The sequence below is a fragment of the Pinus tabuliformis genome, chromosome 1_2 (assembly GCF_031772625.1).
Source record: "Pinus tabuliformis cultivar Carrire ecotype Pingquan chromosome 1_2, CPIR1, whole genome shotgun sequence".
Classification (NCBI taxonomy): domain Eukaryota; kingdom Viridiplantae; phylum Streptophyta; class Pinopsida; order Pinales; family Pinaceae; genus Pinus; species Pinus tabuliformis.
Window position 1 is genome coordinate 353,611,285 of NC_142298.1, and position 26,225 is coordinate 353,637,509.

Genomic DNA, 26,225 nt, shown 5'->3' on the forward strand with positions numbered 1-26,225 from the left:
TGATGGTGCACCCTGTTTCTACCCATGATGAACGAAACTCAGCTAGCACAAGCATGACATCTTCAACACTCTCTAACAACATATCTGTCCTAAGGCTCTCTGATGTAGGGGCTTTGAACCCTGGACCTGCAGCAGCAATTGCATCAATCATAGCTTGCCAATAAGGACTTCTGGCACAGTGGAAAGGTATGTCAGAATAGTACCAAAAGTTAGCAATGGCCTTCCTTGCCTGACTATAGATATTTTTTTTCCAACCAGTGCCATCCAAGGTAGGTTGGGAACCGGGTTTTGTGCGGGGAGCAAAAAAGGTGTTTATGTTTCCACCTCCAGTGTTGAAGGAAGGAGTTGAAGGACTGGCATGGCTTTGAGTTTGACTTGGCCTTGGAGGCATGTGTGGAAAACTTGGGAACGGCATTGAGGATTCAACAGATTGAGGTGACATGGGGCTAGTGGCAGAAAAAGTATCAACTCCAACATTTCCTATTTCAGCATTTTGCTTTGCTTTCTTGGCATTATGTTGCTCTAACATATCAAGGGCCAAGGCTGCTTGGTATTGGACATTGTCGTCAACCTTGCCGCAAATACCTATATCATGGCCAGGTATTTTTGCAAGGTGGAACTTGAATCTATAAATGCCTCCACTGCATTCCTTTTTGCAAAATTTACAAAGGAGCAAGGATTTTCCGGGAATCTTGTCACAATAAGCCCAAGCAAAGTCCCGCTCTCTCGGCATTGTTGTTGCTTTGAACTTGTGTTTAATTTGTGGCTTCTGTTAAGATTTGGAGTCTGGCTTCTATTTAATTTGTGGCTCCTGTGAAAGACAACAAAAAATCAAATTTAAAAATGATCCAAAAATTTAAAATATAATAGAAATTTAAAAAATTAAATGAAGAGTCAAGACAGATGTCAGTGAACATATAGAAATGTTGAGAGACCTCTTTCCTCCTTCCTGGAGAGCTGAAAACCTTCAGATCTGAAGCAATATTTTTAAAGGTTTTTCTTTTTTTTTAGTTTAATTTTGTGACTGATCTAATGAATTTTTGGCTGTAGCCTGTGATACCGAATTTTTTTGAGGAAGGTTCTATAAATGTCCTTGCCATTGTTTTGGCCCTCGGGACAGATTCAAGACCTAAGCCTTAATTAAAGTTTCCTCACAAATCTAAATAAAACTTAATTAAAATTTTAATTGATTTTAAAGGTTGGTCATGACTCATAAGCTTTCAAAAGGGCCTAACACCCCAGATCTGAAACTATTATTCTAAGGATTATCACATCTGAAATTTAATAACAAAGGGCCTGAAATAAATATTTTTTCTTGTCTGGTCGTGGGCTTTAAAAGATTGATGATGATCTATCTTGGCAGTGAGGGTTTTTAAAGTCTGGTGCAAGTCTTAAAGGATACCCTTCAGCTCAGGTACCTAATCCTCCAGCTGCATCCACATGTGCTTCTTGGACCAACTTCCAATTAGTCAATCACTTTTATTTTCTTATTTTTAATGGCACTCCCTTCTACTAGGGGCATTAGGAGGCATTGGGATAGATATACTATTTCCAACCCTATATTAGTGTAAACTTGGAGGACCACCTCCACTTCTCCACCACCCCAATAGCATTGGTTGTCTTGGTTCCATACTAGCAGTCAGATGATATCATACCAATCAGAGTCACAGCGACACATTATTTTGTCTAAGTCTTCTAGTTCTTCCTTTATAGAGTTCTATTTTGAGTTTCTTCCAGTTGGCTTCAAATGTTAGGAGAGATGGTGGTGGACTATGACAGTACTACATTATGATTCAATAATACAGTCTTGGTCTCTGCAGATTTCATTTTTCATCTCTTGATCTAGCTGGTCCAGTACGTTCCCCTGGGAACCTATTAAATACTTGTAATCAGACATTGAGGACAAAACAGGTGAGTGGACCATCTTTTCTAATTGAAGTGGTGGGAAGAAAATGTATCAAGGGTTCTATATGTGCCCAGTGCATACTCACACGATCCCTTGTCACCTTGTCAGCACTGGGAGAATGAAGAAATGGTTCATGAACGTATGGGTTCTGTTCCAACATTTCAGTCGTTGAAGATCAGTGCCAAGGATATAGAGGCTGAGAGAATGAGGCTTAAACATCATGCAAACTGAGCAAAAATCTGTATTAGTTAATGGAGAAAAGAAAAGAGAAGTCGAAGATGATTTGAATCAGGTAGATGATATAGGAACTAGGCTTATCCCATGTGTATTACAAATCCATTTTGGAATTCGTTAGTGATTGGCTATTACCAGTTTTGTGATTCCGTCTTTTCATTGGTTTGAAACTAAATGTATCTTGATTCGCTGAACAAAAGATAAGTGCTACCTCTTTGTTACGTCAAGGCTGGCCGCCGAAGGCTCACGCAGGCTCTGCGGCGTCGAATGCAGCTCTGCGGCTCTACAGCGGTGTCCACTGTCAACTGAGGACTCTGCGGCGGTGTCCACTGTCGACTGAAGACTCTGCGGAGTGCGGACTCGGGACTATGAATCACTGCTACGGTGCTACCAGAATATCCTTGCCGCTATCTGCTCTGGTCTTCTACTGCCAATCTTTGATCTTCACGTTGAAATGCTTCACCACTTACACAAGCTCACTGAAACAGCGCTATCACCGTTCACTCTGCCTCCTTTCAATGAAACAGCGCTATCACCGTTCATGACGCACGTTATAAACGCGTCACTGTCACAAACCGGAACCCAAAACCCAACGCAAAATTGGCGGGACTCGCCAAAAAAAAGCAGTCGCGTAAATCGCCAAAATCGCGAGTCAAACTCGCGTTGACCACGAGTCAAACTCGGTCAACGCGAGTTGACTCGCAGAGTTTCAAGTCGAACCATTTTGCCACCGAGCCGAGTCATACTCGCGATTAATCGCTAGAATCGGCAATTCCTGTTTCACTGATATATATATATATATATATATATATATATATATATATGCATTTATATTCAAAACAAACATCCCAAATACCAAATTAGTTGTAGAAGACATGAAAACATGCATATTTTTGCATAAATCAAGCTAGATATGGCATCCATGATTCCATTGTAGTTACTAGTATGTACATCAATGATTAATTATTCGAACATCAACCATCTATATTATAGCAATTACAAACATATATCAAATTTTTAAGCATATTATAAAACATAAAGCATTTAAGCATATTATAAAACATAAAACATAGAGCATATTATGATCTATCTAGCAAGTGAGCAACTGTCTGTGGATTTGGGGTAGCATTGGATGTGCTCTAGCCACAAAAATTGGTGAAGAGGCTAAGGCACATGAGATCATCAATACCCAAAAAGGGTTCGGGAAGATTCTAAACAGTTTGGGAGATATTAAAATAATGAATATTTTTAATGGAGTCCCTAAGTATAAACTTAAGGAAAATAAAATATTCATGTGAATTAATATAAAATTGTATCAAAATGGTCCAAAAGTCATGGATCACGCCAGATCTAACCTTAGCCATTGATTAGGGACTTAATCTCGGCCGTTGATTTGTCAACGAGAAAAGTATAAGAGGAAGCTTGAGGGTCACTTGGAGAACACACCAAGAGATCAAGATTTTGACTTTCTGGGGCTAGGTTCGCTCAGAAAGTTGAGAGAGTGATCAGAGTTGCAACTGAGGGGCAGAGAATACAGAAGCAGAGAGGCAGAGATAGCACTGGGAGGATCAGTGCGGTAGCCAGAGAGAGGGACGTAGAAATAGCCAAGGGCAGTGTTCCACGGGGATGTGTCCCCCGGGTTCGAGTGCGCGCACCCCTCGCACCCCACACACCCGGGATGGGGGGACGTCTGGGGAAATGTTCCCCCACGTCCCCCTTTTAGGGAGACGTGGAGAGACGCAAGGGGGGGCGTTTCCCCAGTGTGGGGGACGCGACTCCCCAAAAGTGGGACGCCCCTCAAAATGGGTTATGCGTCCCCCTTAAAATTGCTTGTAAACAATGATTTATGACAAGGGAAACCTAGTATTTGATCATATTGCCCTACTAATGCTACGCAATTCATGGTAATGTTAAATTCTTAAAGTAAAAGTGGCATTCTCCTTTATTTTTCATTTTCATCCTTTTACTTAGATTTTTAACATTACCATAAAATGACTCAGGATGTTTGAGAGTGGTTCTGACCTCTTTGGATTTCATATGCAAAAAGTAGAATTTTGGATCACTCAAAATCCAACATACTTAACAGTTTTTCAAGAATTCAGGATTCGATGGATTGCAATGTTTCCATTGCATTTTGTCATGTACAAGGGTATGGAATTAGTATTTAATCAAGAGCACCAAGCCCTTTGTGTACTTTAGAGTGACTTTTAGACTCATCACTCCACTGTTTTTGAGTTTAGTTATATCAATTTACTATTCCAGTCTTTAGATTTCAGTATCTATTATAGTCTATTTTGCTTAGTACTAATTAGATTCTAGAATGATGAATGATGAATTTTAATTTTAAATCAATTTAGAATCTAGAATGATGAATGATGAATTTAATTTTTAAATCAATGTAGATTCTAGAATGGTGAATAATGAATGATAAATATGTATCAGAGTATTTCATTATTGAATCTCGTGGTCTACAGATGAATCATTTATGTATTAGTAAGGATGATGAGTATGGATCAATGTATTTCATTACTTAATTCAATTATGTATGTATCATTGTATTTATGCTTTCATTATTGAATATGAATTTGAAATATATATATATATATATATATATATATAAAAAAATTATATACCCCGACGTCCCCCCTAAATTTCCCTAAGAATTGAGGGTACTCCAACACGTCCCCCTTGTGCATCTCCATGCACCCACGTCTCCCCGTCCCAGAGTCTTGGTGGAACATTGGCCAATGGTTCATGCAGAGGCAGCCAAGAGCTACGCAGTGCCTCAAAGGGCCAACGCGGGTGAGGCAGAGGGCCAGAGGACTAACGCAGTGCCTCCAAAGGTTGATGCAGGCCAAGCCAAAGTGACAATGGGCTAACGATGGGCCAGAGAGAGGCTGACGCTGGGGTTTCGTGGCGCAGATTGGAGCTGTGGAGCTGCCAGAGTGTTTATCCGGGGTTTCAGTTGGAATATTTGCTTCCGAGTAGAGAGGTACTACTACCGAGATTTTTCTTTATTGGGTGAGCCATATTTGGCACCCAGATTGTATTCTGAAACTATTTAATAAATCAAACCCTCAGATAGCTGCACCGGATTTCCCGCATTGGGCTTTTCTGGGGACATTAGTCCAAAAACAACGGTGTCACTTGTGTGCTCGTTTCTATTTCCTTCAGTTAATGATCTGTAATGTGTTGAGCATGTAGGTGTATTTATTTCTAGTATTTACATGGTAAATAACTTGTTAATTAACAGAACAAGTAGGTAGGAATAAATTATTAAAGTGCATGAAGGGTTTCTAACATGTCAGACTTAGAAATTCCAACACTGTCAACATTTCTCATGTCCAAAATTCAAATAATAATGTTTACAAAATAGGTCACTTGGTCACCACCAAGACAAAAAGGTTCAAATTCACAAGCCTACAAGTCTAATGATTAATCTATGACAAAAATAGTAAATTGTGAATATATCTACTAATATCTCCTCTTTCCACCACGAAGAAATGTGGCGGCGGGCCTCCATGTGGTGGCAATGAAAAAGATGGTGCATCTGGAAGTTGTGGTACTAAAACTGATGAAGACGAACCCCCTGTTGTTGGTGTTGAACCATGGAACCTAGGAACCAAGGGACCAGATGGGGGTGGCATCTCAACTCGATCATCATCATCCTCGAATCGCTCAAAAAATTCATACCAAAAAAAACCATTAGTTAACAAAAAAAAAATTAAAAACAAGAATTAGAGAAATGCTTTATAAGCAAAATTCATACCACAATGGACATACCTAGATAAGAGCATCCTCTAATTGCTCTAATCACAACACTCCATCCTCCAAATTGGGCTCCTCTAGATTCCTGTCCCAAATCTTAAGGTCTTTATTAGTCTTTGCATCATCACAGTAAGTTGTAATGAACATAAACCAAGCTCTCTACCCGGTCTAAACTCAACCTGTTCCTTTTGACACTGTGGATGAAAGAATAAGAGCTCCAACACCTCTCTGCAGAAGAAGTGTTTACCACCTGTGATAGCACCCGCAATGCCAAAGTCTGAAGAAGTGGAGTAGCCCCTCCATGCATGTTCCACCACTCAAGAGAAGAAAAAGTCTCTCGATCTCTAATTTCATGCATGCTCCCAAATGGACCAGTGTTAAGCGTATAGTTGCTCAACTGTCTTCGGATCATGCCAACCTCCTCCTCATCAGGGATTAATTTACTCAATGCAATCATATATTTTTTGTGAACCTCTTGATCTTGGTGTGGTTTTCTCTTGCTTCCCCCCCCCCAAGCACTGGTGTTGAAAGTCGTGATGGATGATAGTATTTAGGTGTCAAAAATTATGCTAATGCATGCAATGGAACATTTAGCATTTCCCATCGGTTTTCCACCTCTGCACAACTATAATTGTACAAGGTGATATCTCTAGGCTCAACAATGTCTTTAATCTACCCCAACATGCTATCCATTTGTTCATACACCTCCCAATTATTGGTCGATCTGAATCTCCAAACTTGATCATGTAATAAATTGGTTTGGTGAATTGCAAAACATATTTAACTTGTAACCAAAAGTACATGTCAAGAATAGTGTCCTTGGCTACATTAGCACCATCTCTATCAGTGTTAATTTCCTCCCATGATTCAGCACACACACCATATTAGTTAAAGCTTGTCTCACCTTCACTAGTTGCCTAAAGGTGAGGTAATAACTAGCAAATCTTGTTTCTGAAAGTTTAAGCAACTACAACTTGGAGTAGGTGCCATAGAAGTAGTTTACCCTTGTATGCCCTATGATGAATTTAATGATTTGCTTCCCTCTCCTGTAAAGCTCATTAATCCACCCACATTCTTTATGCTTTATAATATCATGCATCAAAAGGTTCAATGTGTGAACCAGGCACCCAGACCAAAAGATGTGTGGATGAGTACACTCAATAATTTTTCATGTTGCCTTACAATTTGTTGCATTATCTGTGATCACTTGAACCACATTATTCGGACCAACATCTTTGATTGATTGCAATAGGAGATCTGCAATGTTTTGGGAAGATGCACTGATGAAGGAGGAGTCATGACATGTAATAAATACTGCACCACTAGCAGAAACACCAAGAACATTTATTAAATGTTGGCTTCTAATATTTGTCCACCCATCTGATACAATGGATACCCCACAATCTACCCACTCATTTGTAAAACATGTCAAAGCTCTTTGAACCTTTTCTTTTTCTCTTTCTAATAACATTGTTCTAGCTTTCTCATAGTTGGGGGACTTATATCTTTTTGGGGCTTCATTGGTGGTCTTTACCATTTCATGCCAATAGGGAGAGTGAATCACATTGAATGGTACATCGCAAGCACAAAGAAATTGGACTATCTTAACATCCACATCATCCCTCCCAACAACATTCAGGAAATCCCCTATTGTTCTTTTACCTCCAGAGCTTCCAGAAGTACCATGAGGAGATGAGCTACCAAATCTAGAGGTTGCACTTGATTCAGAATGAGTTTTTTGTTTCTTGCTTTTTTGTTGTGCAACCTCCTCTATTTGGATGTATTTTCTTCTTTGTTCAGCTGAAATGTTTGGGCAAATTTGTATCCCCACATCACCCTTTTTGTCATCACTGTCCATCACCCCACAAAGATGCCTCCTCACACGGATATATGAACCACTAAATGGTTTTCCTCCATGACAACCATGAGGGCACAAAAACTTGTAGCTTCCACCACCCTTTCCCCTTCAAGTTTGGTCACATAGTTCCACAAGGGTGTTAATGCAGCTTTCCTCTCTAGTGTTTCAGTGTTCCCTTCAGGTTCAACTTCATCCCCTTCCTCTTCAAACCCTTTCTCCTCATCATACATTGTGTCACTCATATTGGGACCACTATCCTCTTGTTCTTCTTCCTTTCTATTCCTACTCCCCCTTACCATCATTAAAACCAAAAGTGGAATGATATATAGAAGCCAAAAGAACACCATCTTGGAATATGGATATAGGTGGTGGACAACCTACAATTAATTGAGCAAGTAGAAAGAATGGGAAGAGTAGGAGAGGGAGGAGAAAAATACAAAAACAATGTCAAAAAAATGAGAGAGTTTGGGGTTTGCACTTACCTCTTTAGCTCTTGTAGATGGAAGTCCTCCAAGCTCCTCCTCCTCCTAGCTCCTCCTCCAAGCTCTCCTCTCTTCTCTTCCCTATTCTCCAAGCTCTCATAAATTCAAAGTCAGCAAATGAGAGATGAATGGGTGTTAAACATCTTTACTCCTCACCCTAACCCAAGGTGGAACCACCCCCAACCAAGCAAAGGAAATAAAAAATTAAATTAAATTAAAAAAACAACATTTTTTGGCCTGCATAGCGGAAACGGCGGATGCCCGGCCGAAGCGGTCGCGATCTGTACGGATCAGACCCCGAACCACCACGCTTTGTACAGTCGAACCATCGTAGGAATCACGTTTCGGAAAAACCAAAATGCGAATCAGCCGTACACTTCCGAAAATGGCAGGAAGCATATTTATTAGCCCAATCCACGTTTTGGCGATTCCCTCGCTCATCCGTACGGAACGCAGATTCGGCTTTTGATCCAGGGGGGACATTTCTTGCAACACTGCTATAATGTGTTGAACATGCAGATAATTGCACTTTTGAGTACAGATAATTGATGAGTGGTTAAGTGCAAGGTGGATAGAGATACCAAAGATGAGGAACAGCAGAATGGCTTCGACTTTGAAAACAGTGAAGCACTAATACTAATTCCTGATAAAGCTTTAAGTGAAAAGATGAAGTGCTTCTGCAAGTACAATACACAAAATAAATGTAGTTATGTGAAACATCAGAAAAAGGTAATAAATCGTCTTTTTTTATTAACATGGAAGATGAGGATTCATTTTCAGACCACTTGCAGAAATTGAAGAACATTTCAAATCAGTTGCTTGCTATGGGTAGAGGTGGATTGGAAGGAAATGCTAGCCATTGCCTTAAAAAGGCAGCAGGCTCCCTCCAATCATTCCAACATTTTGTTGAGGGTCTTGTTACCGCTCAAACTATCAAGGGTCCTAGGAGGGGATCCTAAAGAGCAATTACTAGGTCAAGGGACAACAATGGAGCGATAGCCCACTGTCACCTCAGCTAAGGCTCCCTGCTCTTGCTTGGAAAGCAAGGTGATAGGCTCTCTAGGAAAGGCTAGGAGGATCCTTGAGAGTAGGGTTTGGGAGTGTAACTTGCCAAGAGGTTTCCTAGACCTAAGAATCCTTATGGAGAATTGGCCTTCATGTGAACTTTGTGAAATTAGAGTTGTAAAGTTGCGGACCACAAAGACCAAGTGGACCCGAACTAGGTCAAGGGTATGAAGTTGATCACTCAAAGAGGGGCTTGACCTAATTGGGGAGGAGAATAGGATCAATGGACTAATTTTCTTTTGAAATATAAATGCAATGACCCAAGTGAGGACACTAACCCAAATCAGCCTAGGACAAGAGATGGTCACAAGGCTAGGGCTTGCTATATCTCAGGATTCCATTGTCATAATTTCTTTAAATTTGGAGAAACCCTTGAGCAAAATACATTGCAATAGTGGGCCAATGTTCAAGGTATTTGGATGGCTACAAAGAGATTCGTTTGATGCCCTAGGTGACCTTCTAGGGTTAGGCCTAGAAATTGGAAAAGTGAAGGAAAGAGAGGTAAATTTGACCACCAAAGGGATACGAGGATCAATGCCTTATTGCTTGGGCTTAATGGAGTCAAGATACATATAGATCATGAATTTTCGTGAGCTAAGGAGCCCTAATTAATATTTGCTAGCCTCTTCAAGGGCAACAACTAGATCAATAGAGATTTATACTTCAAATTTGAGAAGGAAACAAAGTTTTGAGGTCTTTAACTCAATGTTGCACAAAGCGGGGGCGAAGCGGTAGCGTTTTTTTGGAAGCGGAGACGCAGAAGCGTCATTTTCCAAAAATCTAGGAAGCGAAGCGTCCGCAGAAGCATCTGCTATATATATATATATATATATATATATATATATATATATATTGCATTTATACTCAAAACAAACATCCCAAATAGCAAATTAATTGTAGAAGACATGAAAACATGCATATTTTTGCATAAATCAAGATAGATATAACATCCATTGTACATTAATGATTAATTATTCGAGAATCAACCATTTAGATGCATCAACCATCTAGAATCTAGATTCTTCTCCTCTTGTCTAGCCTTTGCCTCTACCTCAATTGTCTAGGGATATTAGTCAACATTGCCCAATTTTGATCAAACTACCTAATTCAAGACTTAAAATATGGTAGAAAAAGCTTAACATGCTTGATCGATGATTTTGACTTGATTGAAAGGTAATTTTTTGCTAAGGGCATGCCGCGTGACAAAGGAGTCCAACAATTAACACCACCAACACTAGGGTACATATAGGGCTTGGTGCTCTTGATTAAATGCTAATCGCATACCTTCATACTTGATATAATCTAATGAAATGCCACAATCCCATTGATCCTGAATTCCTGAAAACTGTTAAGTCTGTTGAATTTTGAATAAGATATGAAATTCTATTTTCTCCATATGAAGTCCAATGAGGCTGGAACCACCCTCAAACATCCTAAGTCATTTCATGGTAATGTTAAAAATTTAAGTAAAAGGATGAAAATGAAAAATAAAGGAGAATGTCACTCTTACTTTAAGAATTTAACATTACCATGAGGGAGCATCTGCTATATTTATATTTTTTTTGCCTTCATTCGTCACCCTAACCCAAGGTGGACCCACCCCCAACAAGCAAACTCACCTAAAATTTAAAAAAAAAAAAAAAAAAAAAAAAAACGATTTTCTAGAAGCTTTTCCGAAGCTAAACGCTTCCTCCTCCGAAGCGCCACACTTCCGACGCCCACACGCCGACGAAGCGCGCTTCAGTGCTTCGCAAGCGACGCTTCCATACCACACTTCCAAATTTTCAGGAAGCGGCAAAAAATTTGGAAGCGGCGCTTCCGTATGGGACGCGTTTCGGGGCTTGGAACCGTGGGGGGGGGGGGGGGCTTCGTGCACCATTCCTTTAACCTAAGAGGTGGCTCTAGGAACATTCATCCAATCCCTCAAAGGTCAACGCATGCATTTAATCACTTATTCAAGGTCCCAAAAGAATTTTGCATTGCATTTAACCCATGCAAGAATAAAGATAACAACATATATGCAGTTAACCAGTAAGATAACAAGAATAGCATCAAAATTTTGACTTACATGAGAGAGAGTATATTCATTTATATATTCATTTATCAACTTCGCATTAGAGAAACTCCAAAGACAGTAGTGAAATCCAAACATCATAGTGCATCAAGAAAAGATCCGAAAATTCATCCCTGCAAAAATTTCATAAGAGATACTTATCCAATCCAAGTGATGATGATCAAAATGAATCATATCACTTCTATTTATACAATCACTAACAAGTTTGATTTGCCTAATTTGGCCTAATTGAGCCCCAAACAATAAAATAGTGTGCAATAATAATATCACTTACTGACAAGCCCACCAAGATAGCTCAATAACATAATAAGAAGCGGGAGGGAGCAAATAGTAGTGCATGAGTGACACCGGCCTTTGTTTTTCCACCCTTCCTCATACGCCTTTTGCCTTTGATTGAATTTTCTTCATAATTGCTCGAGGCTCAAGGGGATAAGAGCATGATGTAAAATATATAGCAGTGGATACCCCTTTAAGATGGGGCAGTTCATCGCCCACCAGGGGTTGGGACAATCATGGGTTCCTTAATGATGGAGGGGGCTCATCTAGGGCCCATAGGAACCAGGGTGATCACCCTAGATAATGGGTAGAGTTTATGTTTGACTTTTTCCCACGTGATAAATTTGTATGTCTCGGCCATCTTTTGCATTTTGTGGTACATTTCCTATTGAGAGTGGCCAAATTATGCTTTTTCTTTTCTTTTTAGCTTCATCACCCTCTGGGGCTTCGTTCTAGGCCCAACCCAAGGTGTGCACAAGGGGAGTGGAAGGCTAACCCTATGTGGACCTAGAGGACACATGTGAAACCGGATGGGAAAAGAGATGAATAGGACTAAAATGAGTGAAAGGGGATGATGTATGTGGTGTCGAGAAGCGAGGGCACGCAACCAAAGTCGGGATTTCCCAAGTTGTGCAAACCCTAAAGCTAATGGCCAGTAGAGGAGATCTCACAAGACTAGGATACAAGGCTAACCACAGAATCGAGCAATAGAGACAAGAATACAGACCTAGCCCAGTCTTTCCACCGAATCCCCCCACCAATCCATGCCCAAAAGTGCCCATGACAAGTAAGGAAAATTACTCAACTATACCAATGAGCAGTCATACCTTCGGGGTCAAGAACGCCCGCATTCAAACATACAATCATAACAAGTGGGCGAGGGACCACATGGTTGGCTCAAGTGGCGGAGGTAATGGCACATTGAGCTATTTGGTGGCTACTAGGAGCTGCTTGTTACCAGCTGAGGACCATCTAGGAGAAAAAAATCCTCCTATATACACTACCCACAGGAGATGTTAACAAGTCAGAAGCATCTAAAAGTGATTTTGCAGCAAAATTTAAAGGTGAAGACAAGAAATAACTGGACGAAGGAAAAATAGTGGAGTCAAAGCTGCTCCGGGACAAATACAGCTAAATATGATGATTTTCAAAATTTGAATAATTATAGCTGTTGATATGTAGAACATCCAAAACTAACAATGCAGGAAGAAATAACAAGGTTAACATCATTCAAATGGTAAAATCTACTTTGTGTTCAAAACACAATATCTTAATTAATAAATTGGCTAGTTATCCTCAATGGATAATTGCTTGGACCAGTGTTGCAAAATTTAGCATCAGCTAAAAAATATTGAATGCATCAACTTGCAAAATCAACAAATCTCAAAAAGCATGAACTTGGCCATGAGAATCTCAGCAAAACCTTAAAAACTCGGTGAGCTAATAAACACCGAAAATTTTGGAAACATCCAAAGAAATCAAAGATTTTTTCCCGCAATAAAGCATTGTTATTTGGCACCAAGGTGAAAGGGAAACAACAGTAGCATTGAACAAACAAAAAATTGATGGAAATTTAGGTATCAAAGCTAAGTTGTATGAAATGCCGAAACATTTCAGAGTTTCTAAAACGAGTACCTTTAGAAACGTCACCCCCAAAAATGGAAACGCCAGCTGAAATGTCATATATGTTTATATATATAAAAAGAAACATATAAATAAGTGAATAACACATTATCTTGTAAGAAAAAAGGGAATAAGACCCATAGATGACAATTTAGCAATGTTCCACAGGGTCTCGTCCCACCACTTGGGGGTCGAGTTTCCTAGCTCCCTTGCGCTCCGGGGACTTGGGGACGAGAGGGGGACGTTTCCCCACGCTCCCACAAAACAAGGTACGTGAGGAAACTTCAAAGGGGTCATTTCCTCCAATTGGGGTCACTTCCTAGGTGAAAGGGATCTTAAGGGGTCTTGAGGGGTCGTTTCCCTAGAAAAAATTCGCAAATGTTTTTTATGAAACAAAAAAATTGTAATTTTTAATATTTGTTGACCGACCGGGAAGGGTTTATGTTATGTGACTTTCACATTTCATTTTTTGTTTGCTCCTTCGTTTCATTGAACACCGCTTGCATTGCCAAGCAACCTTTTGTTTGCTCCTTCGTTGAACGGAACGTTGTCGCTGATGTATCAGACTTTTATATTATTCAGTATTCAATGTTCATAGTTGGAAGCGGAACATCAATATGGTTTAAAGTTTAAGTTTAAAACTTTAAACATTTATAATTTTATAGTTTTTTTTCATTGTGCATTGTTAGTAAGTTAGTAGACTAGTAGTTACATTGTACAGTTACAAACTTACATCTATGATGTATGATTATAAGTTATATGATAATGATATCAATGATCATGCTTTTCGTTTTAAATTTGTTTCAGTTATATGATTCATCGGTTTATATTTTATATTTATAAGTTTTTAAGACCCGGACGTCCCCCCGCGTTTCCTAAAAAATGGCGGGGAGTTTTTGCATAGGTCGCTCCTACGTATCCCTGCTCCCTCACCTCCTCATCCTGGAAACTTGGTGGAACATTGCAATTTAGAAGGAAAACCAAGTCTATATTAACTCTCATAGATGATTTCATGATGGTCGAGTTTTGGTCGAGTTTCAGTTGAGTTTCGAAGTTTCGGGTGCGGGTACGTCCCGAAACACCAGGTTCCTAAAAGTTTCGTGCAACATAGTATCAAAGATTTTCATGTGACGATTTATATAAATGTCATAGCATTGTAAGCATATAACAAGCAGCATAGAAAAGTCTTTAACATGTCAACAAAAGCATCCATGATACGGTGAAAAGTTAATTATTAACATCAATGAGGTGTAATTTCTGAATTCAGGCTTCTGTGATCCATATTACATTAAGAAGAGTCTTTTTGGTAGAAATCACATAGGAGAAAATTTTGTCAAACACATTTCGAACCAGCGAGTGTGGTTCATCATCAGGACTAGATGAAGATGCAAATCATAGCACAGGCTTAAATAGAGGGCGATGTAGAGACCAAAAGATCTATAATGGCTAGTTTATGAAAATTAATATTTTAATAATGATTATTTAGATCAAATAATATTCCTGTAATGGATAATATAACGGCTAATGTAAGACTAATAATATTATAATTTAGAATAATAATTAAGATAAAAGATAAAAATAAAAATAAAATAATATTAATATTAATTAAGAAACATCGAAAAACATAAACATTAATAAGAAACAAACAATCCAAGTCAACCAAATACAAGGAATAGAGTCAAAATAAATAAATAAATAGGAGTCAAGACCTGATTAATGAGTCAAGATCCTATAACAAAAATAATAATTAAAGGAGACTAAAATTAAAACAAAGCAATCAAAAGGGAAGGTAAAATTATTATTATTATTATTATTATTATTATTATTATTATTAACGGCTAGTTTATGAAAAATAATATTTTAATAATGATTATTAAGATCAAATAATATTCCTATAACGGCTAGTTTAAGAATAATAACATTATAATTTATAAAAATTATTATATAATTATATATATATATATATATATATATATATATGAGGAAAGATCGAAAAACGTGAACATTAATAAGAAACAAACAATCCAGGTCAATCAAAGATAGGGAACAGAGTAATAAAAAAAATAAAAAATAAAAATTGTTTTCCTTTTTGATTGCTTTGTTTTAATTTTAGTCTCATTTAATTATTATTTTTGTTATAGGATCTTCACTCATTAATCAGGGCTTCATTCCTTTTTATATATGTGTGTATGTGTGTGTGTGTGTGTCTTGATTCCTCTTTATATATATATATATATATATATATATATATATATATATATATATATATTATACTCTGTTCCCTATCTTTGGTTGACCTAGATTGTTTGTTTCTTATTAATGTTTATGTTTTTCGATCCTTTTTCATATAGATATATTATTCTCAAACTAGCCATTTTAAGAATATTATTTGATGTTAATAATCATTATTAAAATATTATTTTCATAAACTAGCTATTCTAAAAATTAAAAAAATAAAAATTTACCTTCCCTTTTGATTGCTTTGTTTTAATTTTAGTCTCTTTTAATTATTATTTTTGTTATAGGATCTTGACTCATTAATCAGGGCTTGACTCCTATTTTTTTATTTTTTTTTTTTTTATTTTTTTTACTTTGTTCCCTATATTTGGTTGACTTGGATTGTTTGTTTCTTATTAATGTTTACGTTTTTCGATCTTTCTTAATTATTATTATCATCTTAATTACTATTATAAATTATAATATTATTCTTCTTAAACTCACTGTTATAGGAATATTATTTGATCTTAATTGTCATTATTAAAATATTAATCTTCATAAACTAGCAGTTATATGATCTTTTGGTCTCTACATCGCCCTCTATTTAACCCTGTGCCATGATCTGCATCCTCATCTGGTCCTGATGATGAACCACACTAGCTGATTCGAAACGCGTAGGCAAAATTTTCTCCTATGTGATTTCTACCAAAAAGACTCTTCTTAATCAATGAGGTGTGTTAACTGAAGAAGACAAAGGAGTTAAAAGAAAATATCTCCTTTGTTGCTCTGAGGTTGGAAGTCTTTGAATGGAAGAAGAAAGAAAAAATATCCCTTATTTTAGTGCTTGGAAGTTAAAGAATTTACAATGTCAGTTCTTCATAATATCATAATTGATTCCTCCTAGAACGGCAATGGAATAACTATAACATGTGAAACATGTCAGAAACTGACGTGCTCACCTAGTATATAAAACACCCCTCTTGTTTTCCCAATATTTAAGAATAGAGCTAATTTAACCACAGGTTTCTCTTTACATTTTGTAAAAGTTAAGACTAAATACCAACACGAAAAGTTTTCAAATGTTAAATGTAATATAAAGTAGTAAGCAATTATGCCACAACAAATACCTAACAAAATTTATATATCATTCTGAGCCTTTCTATTTTGTGAAATCCTAGGCAATACAAAAATAACTTTTCTTCTTGGAAAACACAAAACACAAACATAATAAATGCACTTCTGTATCAACTGACTTGCTACAAGCAAAGTTTAGTGATTGCCAATATTTCTTCAGCAATAGGTCGTGTATCTAATAAGTGTCAAATGTCAACCACCATACCTCCCAACAAGTTGCATCCAGCCATATATGATCCACTGAATCAAAGTTAGGAAGAAGAAGAGCCACTAAACCTCGACCAGCAGCCCAAACCGCATGTGGAAACTTGAACTCCCTTGTCCACTTCACACAAATTAAATTATAAGCTAAAAAGAAATCAATGTATTGCTTATCTATATGTTACAACAAAGCACTAACATTCACACGTGCAACAAACTTTCATCTTGAATGTATCAAAATATAGGACATTCTATGCAATTTCAAGAAAAAATATGGCAAATTTAATGAAATGAATCAAGAAACGTGCAGGCATAACAACATCAAAGGAGCAAGAAAGAACAACACTGATAGGAAAATGTCTTATGACAGAATACATGATTCAAAAATACACATTCCACTTCACTTTCTATCTATCAAAATCTATGACTTGACATTGCTGAAAAGATAGTGCCATGCATCAATAAACTCCAATGTACATATATAGATAGATAGAATCTAGATGGATATCAAAAACATATACTGGTAACAGTTATCTTCAAAAGTGGAAATTGAAAGAAGTCTCCTTATAGAGAAAGTGCCTATCAATTCCATTATCATGAGATCATTAAAAGTAACCAATTATGTAGAAACATCTTCATTAATTCAATATTTCTACAAGGCATTGCCTATGTATATGCTAATTAGCTGAGAAAGAAGAAAATGTTTGAGTTCCATCTTGGATGAATGAGTAGGATTTCTTCGATGCAAAGAATGGCAGGCAGACAGGAACGCGAGGAAATAAAACTGCAAGTGTTCAAACTGCAAACTGGCATGCACACAGGCATTCAGGTTACAACCGAACTGTTGGAGGAGATTGACTAATTACCATTTCAGCCAGAGATGAGACAGGTATAGGTCTGTTCACGACAGAAGAATGGCAGAGCTCAGGGACCATTTCAATAGACAGGAGGACTAACAGGTTTAGGACAGATTAGAGGCATGGAACAGAAATGTTTTTGATGGGTATCATGGAACCAAAACCTGATCTAATACCACTGTTAGCATACACACAAAAATAGACAAAGATAGATAAGTGCGAGTCACATTTCTTATTGATATGTTACACATAAATACATTGTTTAATCACCCTTGGTTTCATCTTCCAAGAGGACTCTTCGAGTTATCATGACTATTCAACTTCGCTTGTGGCATCTAGCCTTCCACACAAGTGAATAATTAAATTTAGATGACCTCTAAGGATTATGTTTCCAACAGCCACCACCCTCATTCAATGTAGTTTGATGTTGACTATCCTTGGAAGTTTATTGGTTCGTGCTTGCACCAACAGTTTATCCTCCCCACTTAATCATCAAAAGTAGGTGTTACTTCCCAATTTCTCACTTGGTGAAAAAATCCTAATCACAAAGCGTTTAGACTCAAGTGAAGCTTAGGAGAGCTACCCATGATCACCCCAGTAGCCTTGCTCTTCTCACCTTAGATTAGGATAAATTAGAATCCTAGCCTAGGGGGTTTCCCTACGGTTTATAGAGTTACTTGGCTCACTTTGTGTAGTATGGAATGGGAGTAGAGAAAAGCTTAGTAAGATGAAACAAAAAAGGAAAAATGGATTCTTGGATATTATGTTTTAGGCGTGGTGGATGACTTCTTGTCATTGACCTATCCCTTTGTTTACCCCCTTTAACAGGAAAACTCCAGAGTCAATAATACCTTTAAAAGGCTATTTTTAGTGTTGTTGTAAAGCTTTGCATGCTGTGAAACTGCTTTCTTTTGAAACCCTAACTTCTAAATCTTGTTGGGGAAGCCTCCCTTGTGGGGATAACATCCAACTACAAAACAGCATGGGAGAAGCCATTGAGCTGACAGAGGTGGTGGATCGTGTTGTTGCCCTAGATTTAGATCGTGAAGTGAGGCTTTGCACTAGGGTGCTATATTTTGTGGTAACAAGTCCCTAGTAGCCATAACAAATAATCCAAGACAATTTCTCTATATCCATGTTTAGACATGGCTTTGAATAGTGCATGTCTTTACTCATTCAGCTTTTAACACCAATCCATGTTCAACATGGTAATGACTTTGGTCCTGCCCAAAAGAGTGTCATTCCATTTCATACCAATGCCCGTACTCATCCATATATTCTCTCGATAATTTGAAAATTCCACAAACAACACCACATGTTGATCCTTGCTCAATGTTTCAAGTCACCAGAAGCAATGCATCATAGATGTCTATCTATTCAATCTTATTCAAGGCTGTAAGCCACAGACAGCCAGACATTTGCATTGAGTTAAAACTCTAGAGTCTAGATATGGGATCCATCCTTTGTTCCTCGTTTCATCTTGTCCAGGGGTTCCACCAGACATACCATTTTTGCTTTAACTTAGACAGAGTTCTGCATGAATACATACACAAATTTTAAGCAGGTCAAGCTTTAGGCAGGCATTTTAATTTTTAAGCACCACTCCTCTCATCAAACTAGACTTCTATAGTATGAGTTCTTTCATTTTCTTTTGTATTCATACAACATAACTGTGTAAGCTGCACCTACAGTTTAATTTGTACAAGGGAATCAACAACTTGATGCACAGAAGGCAAAAATTTCTAAACCCCTATCATGATACCACAAACTAAATGCTAAAGATTCCGCATCTGTCAGTTAGTAAAAGAAAATACTAAGTCTAGATAGCTTAAGGCTACAAAAAGTATAAAAAAAAAGTAATTAATTGCATCCCTGACCTCTATCATCTTCACCTAAAACCTCCCAGGACATGAAACCCACTGAGACTACCTTTGTGCCCCAGGTGACTATAAAGCATGTACCTCAAAATCTGGTCATTGCTGGGTATTGTATATTTTAAACCAAGCTAACCAGAATAAAAATTTCCAACCATCTACAGGCTTGAGAAGAATTTTACATATATTTAAGCAAACCCACTTATGCTTCGTAAATCTACATGCAATCTGCAATAATATGACCTGCAAATAACTACAAAGAAAATAAATAAAGATCCATCTGAGACAAAAAAGGAATAAGTTGATACTACAGAATGGGATCATGAGATTATGAAGTACTACAACAATCATTGATGCAAGTAGGTACAATCCAGACTGTAAAGATATGGTCCTTACAATGGTAGGAGGGTTGCGAAGTTCCAGTCCAGGTTTAATCTGGCCATATGGCTCCATTAAATCAACTGCTGACTCCATGTCTTCTTCTGTCAACCGCAAGCCAAGATGATCTACCAGCCCCTCATACAACTTCTTCATCAACTTACTATCCTTCAACCAACGTGGAGCAATATTGTCTATGGTCTAATAGAAGAGAAGCAAATCAGTGGTCTTTTGCGATGAGAAAAAGAAACCAGATAAAATGCAACGTGATTTCATTCAAAATGAACATTTTTTAAAAATAATATGAACAAAAGCACAACAAATACTGAATTAGATACTTGGTAATTATAAAAACTAAATTGTATATTAATAAATCAATAAACAAGACCGTGGCATTTAATTCATTTGTTAGAGCTCATAGACAGACTGAGAATTTTTTGTGCTCCCTAAACACACATACACACACACACATGGACATAAGCCCAAGCCATTATGTTCTGCACACCCATAGATATATAAGCTACACAAATGTGGACATATACTCCATATACATGTAAGAATGTGCCCTCTCATGCATAAACATTGAAAAAAATATATATACTTATGCACATACAAGTTCACACTTACACAAAAAACCAAACACAACAACACAAACACACACACATTTTTCTAGAATAATCTGTACATCAACATCCATCTCTACACATCTTGAAGAAATAAATAGTTCCAAAATAATATTCAAGTTTTGAAATTTTTTAAAAATAGTACATAACACAAATGGAAAAATATTACCAGTTTGTCATGGATTTCGATGACAGTATGCGTCTATGTAACTGTGTTGTGTACCTAAACACATAATTTTGTGGGTATGAATAAATCTATCCTAATGAATTATTTTGTACGAAAGCTAATAATTTTGTAATAATCTAGTCATGTGATATTCTGTACAAGGCAACTTTCGTTGAATCAAGGCTCATGTATTTTATACATGAGCTAGATTGTTTCATGGTATTCAAAACCGGCCGGTTCATTAGCTGAAGGGGATGAATGGGTTGAAAAACAGGTTTAGGCTAATTCATGGGGTAGGATTTTCCATTAAGCATCTATAAACCGTTCGGTCCATTACAAGCTCGGCCGCGGACCCCAAGCGAGTTGTTTTTAGCTTTTCTGAGCAGTTTTGAGGGAAACTAGGGGCTATTTCCCTCCAAAAACAGCCCCTCCAAGCCCTTAAAAGGATGCCTCCCCTCTCATTTGCCTCACACATCTCAACCCTAGCAATGTTGGCAATCAATGGTAATGTTAAATTCTTAAAGTAAAAGTCACATTTTCTTTATCTTTCATTTTCATCCTTCTACTCAAATTTTTAACATAACCATGAAATGACTTAAGATGTTTGAGAGTGGTCTCGACCTCATTGAATTTCATGTGGAGAAACTACATTTTTAGATTGTTAATTTGGCAGCTTACAGATAAATTCCCTCATTTGCACAGCCTTCCTCATTCAGAGAAGTCCCAAATTGCCCTTGGAAGAATTTAAATTGGTTAAGGAAAAATATATTTTTAAAGTGAAAAGCCACATGTGTACAAAAATCCAGGTTGGCCTAAAAGTCAAATTAGCCCTCCTCCATTGCATATACTTACAAGTCAAGGCACATCACTTTGGATCATCACGTCAAAACATCTCTCTTATCTCCATTGGTTTGTACATCTGAAATATTTTAGGTTCTCTTCACTTGTGCAAAGGAGTTGCCCTTTTCTGTTGACCGAGAGAATTTTGACTTGCTTTGACCTGTTTTGCACCTGTACTTGAAGGCCGAGTTGACTGACACACAGGTCAAGATTTTCTAGGCAGCTTTGAACTTTGTTGACCGCAGCCTTTGACCACCGTTGACTGCAGGAGAGTTCTGAAGTTTGACCACAAGGTGTCTCTCTCTTTTGAATGAATTATATTGACTGTTTTGGTGAGGTTTTACCGATCTTTGAAGGTCGAATCTAATGCTGCTTTGACCGAGTTGATTGGAGGACTTTGACCATTGCCTTGTGGACTGGTTAGGGTACATTTGACTGTTATTGACTTTGACAGAATTGCAAACTGTGACTTGACCAGATTTGACTTGGGACAGATTTGACTATTGGCCCATCACGTGATATTGGTTAGTTGACTTTGTTGTATAGTCAAAGGATTGACTTTGACTCTTGATTGATCAATTGGATTATTGTATCTCTCTTTGTTGAACATTTTATGACAATCTAATAAGAAAAAGAATTTGAAAGGGTTTTCCCCTTGTGGATTTTTCCCTGGTCTTTGACCAAATCCTTGTGTCTCGTATTGGTCTTGATTGTCTTCTACTATCATTGCATTTATTGTTCTATCTACAATTGTTATTTGTTACTGGAAAGATTAAGTTGTATCTGAAAGTGATTGCTAATTGAAGATGAGAATCGGCTAAAGTGATTGTATCCGCATAGAACAGTGGAAAATTAACATGGTTTCAAAGCCAAGGCAAAGACAAGCCCAAGGAGACAAAAGACGAGCAATCATCTTTAAAAAGAAGCTGAAGGAGCCCATAGGACTTGGTCAAGGTGTCTACCTGTTACTTAAAGGATTTTGAGAAGCTGGGAGACTCATCTAATTTTGATGCTTGGAAGATCAGGTTGGAAGTGATATTGAATGAAAATGATGTCTTGGAATATGCTACCAAATCCAAGTACAAGAAAGGTGAGCTGAAAGCCAAGAAAATTCTCATTGATAATTCGCAAGATCATTTACTTGTTTATGTTGGAGACTTGAAGAAATCTAAGGATATCTAGGATAAGTTGGTCGGGATGTATGAGGTCAACAACTTGAATCATATCCTCTCCTTCAAAACTCAACTCAAAGAGATGAAATGAAGAAAGGGGAATCTGTGGAATCCTATAACATGTGGGTGCCCCGCCTAAGGGATCAACTGCAATCTGTTGTTGAACAAATATTTTAAACGGAGCTAGTGGTGGTGACTCTTCATGGTCTTCCTCCTATTTGGGAAACCTTCATTACTACTCTAAGCAACAATAATGTTCTTCCGACATTAGATGAGCTCATTCGTAAATGCACTTAAGAGGAGACCAAGATGATTGCCAAAGGGAGGATTCAAAAGCATGAAGAAGGAGACCCCTCTATATTTATTGCTCAATACAAGTAGAGAAAAGGAGGAGGAAGACCATTTGGTTCAAGAAGGCCTCCTCTTGATTCTAGGCAACCCAATAGAATATTCAAAAGGGAATTATCAAAAGTTGAGTGCTACAATTGTCACAAGCATGGTCATTATGCCCTAGAATGCCCGGAAAAGAGGAGTGCTCCAAGCTCCAATTGTGGATTCAACAACAATAGGTTCAATAATAGAAGAGGAGATGATCGAAGAGGAAGGGATGATAGAAGAAGAAGAGATGCTCCAGATGATCGAGAAGAAGGCTATCGTCCTCAAAAGAGGTCAAGGAGCTCCAGGAATGAAAATAATGCAATTGCTAGTCAATTTAAATATATTCTTATTTCTGCTCTTTCAAGTTCTTCTCCTCTGGATTCGTATGATTGTTGCTTTGTAGATAGTGGGGCTTCTAGACATTTCTTTGGATATTGGGAAGTCCTCTCAATCCTAGTTGAGAGGGAGACAAATTTGAAAATCATCCTTCGAGACAACAATACCCATCCTGTGAAAGATTCTGGTTCTATCAAACTTCATTTCGACTCTGGTGAATTTGTTCTTCTTCATGATGTGATGTGCGTTTCGATATTAAGAAGAACTTGGTATCTATATCTACCTTAGAAGACAAAGGGATGAGAGTAGCCTTCATAAGAGGAAAAGTCCTCACCTGGCCTTGGGCATGAGAGATGCTTTTACTTTGGGATCTCGAATTGAAGGACTCTATAGAGTCAATGGAAGACCTCTGTTAGCAATGGTCCACGACATCAATCCTCAAACTGAGCTATGGCACCGAAGAGTGGCACGTCTACATTATGAAGCCCTACCAAAATTGAATAAGTTAGTCTCGGGAATGCCTGATGCTCAAGCTAGTCAAGATGGAGTATATCTGGGATGTGCCAGTGGAAAGAAGACAACAGAACCATTACCCTCCAACAAGAACAAGACTAGTGATATTCTTCCACTCATTCATTTTGGCCTATGCGGACCCATGTCAGTGCACTCGATTGGTGGACATCTCTACCACATAATCTTTATTGATGACTTCTCCAAGAAGACATGGATATTTTAATTAAAACATATGGAAGAGGCTATTAATATGTTCAAGGACTTCAAGGCACTGATAGAAAATCAAACAAGGAAGATGATCAAAGTTTTCAGGGTTGACAATGGTGGAGAATATACGTCAAATGAGTTCGTTGACTTCTGCAAGCAAGCTGGAATCAAGAAGAAAACTATCATACCTTATCATCCCGAGCAGAATGGTGTGGCTAAAACAAAGAACAAATCCATCGTGGAAGTTGTCTGAGCTATGTTGCATGATCAAAAGTTCTTGAAGTTCCTCTGGGGAGAAGGTACAAATACAATAGTCTGTACAAAACAGGTTTCCTCATCAAGCTCTGGATAACAAGACTCCTCAAGAAGTATTCACTGGTGTGAAGCCCGACATTGGACATCTCAAGATATTTGGTTGCCCTGTAAATTTCCATGTGTTGGAGGACAAAAGGAACAAGCTGGAAGCTACCAAAAAGAAAGGTACATTTGTTGGTTATTGTGAAAACTCTAAAGCATTTACAATATATATCTAGTCAAAGGAAGATCGAGTTTAGCAGGGATGTAACTTTCGATGAAGATGTTGCCATTGGAAAAGCAAGGGATCTTCCCCCTCCTCCTCCTGAGAAGAAAGATTATAACATGGACTTACTTGATGGTCCCTCTATGCCCAAGACGGAGAAAGATGTTGATGATGATCCCATGAAGCCTATGGACCCTTTGGATCCTCCTCCATGTGATCCCCCTACAAGGAAGAGACCATTGTGGCTTTGTGATACATCACATGATGTTGAGAGACATGTTCCTACCAAAAGGACCTTCAGAGAAAGCAAGAATCCATGCCGATAGCAGGATACGTTGTAGCGATGAGCTCCATCATACAGGTTGAACCTCCCACTTTTGAAGAAGCGGTGAAAAACCAGGTGTGGAAGGATGCCATGGACAAAGAGTATGAATCAATTATGAAAAATGATGTATGGGATGTTATTTCTGTTGAATTTGCACAACCTTGGGACTAGGTTAGAGTCTTAAAATCACTTACGCTACCAAACAAAGAATCTCAACCATAAACTACTTTGCTTTGCACATCGGAAATATAAAGCAGTAAATCACACATGCACAAATATACACAGTTTTTTAACAAATTGTACAATAATGCACAACCCCAATCGTCGTTATATTAAACCAGATATGAATAATACAACAATCTATGGTATACAAGATACAATGACAAACTTTGTTGCAGCTTTGATGTTGTATCTTGTCCTGTTGGTCCTTCGCTTTCTTACTGCTCACTAGTAGTGCCTTAGTCCATCAAGGCCACTACACATTGAGACTCCAGGAGGGTTGCACCTAACAATGTTGCATGTCACTTTTGCTAAATGTACACGGGCTCATAAATCTTCTCTTTGCGTAGACCTAATTCCCGACCTCCAATCTACCTTCTAGTAGCCTTTTTCGTCCATCAAAGAGCTACTCATTAGGCTGCAAACTTCAACCAATCACGAACCAAACAACGTCCTTCTTGTATGTTGCTCTAGCGCTACTTTGGGTAGCCAACACACTGCCCACCAATCAAATCAATGGTACCCAACCCAATCACTGCGGAACTTGCACCAATTAAGACACACGATCACCAAATCTCACCTCCAAATTGACTCCTACAGACTGCTTCAATAATCAAAATCTAGCCACCAAACTGTGACCCAACACATAACAAAACATTGATGTTGTGACTCCTGCAATGTTGCAATTTCTGGGAGTGGTTAGGGCACTAACCATTGTCCCCAGCCAGCCAATAAACAAGCCCAGAAATTGCTCCTCTTGTTGCGGTTCCTCCTCCTTTGTGCTGCTCTCCTAGGGTAGTTACAGCGCTAAACGTGGGATTGTCTCCCTAAGAGGACTGTGGCACCCTTCAGCAGTCCAATCTAGGTCTGCGGCAGCCTCTTGGGAGGACAGTCCACCCTCCACAATAGCTCTAAACTCCTTCGCAGCACCTCCTATGGTTGCGGCCTCCACAAACAAGGTTGTGGCCCTTCAAAACAG

The 26,225-nt window shown here is 38.1% G+C and overlaps 1 protein-coding gene across 1 annotated transcript in view; it reads right to left on the reverse strand.

Annotated features, from left to right (window-relative positions):
• The window catches only part of EMB2458 (FtsH extracellular protease family), a 462,403-nt gene that overhangs the window by 210,126 nt on the left and 226,052 nt on the right, over positions 1–26,225 (reverse strand). The window contains exons 12-13 of the mRNA XM_089395178.1: positions 19,966–20,148; positions 16,843–16,962 (exon numbers count right to left, since the gene is read on the reverse strand). Of these exons, the coding sequence (XP_089251304.1) occupies positions 16,843–16,962; positions 19,966–20,148 (303 nt within the window). The remainder of the gene's footprint in view (positions 1–16,842; positions 16,963–19,965; positions 20,149–26,225) is intronic.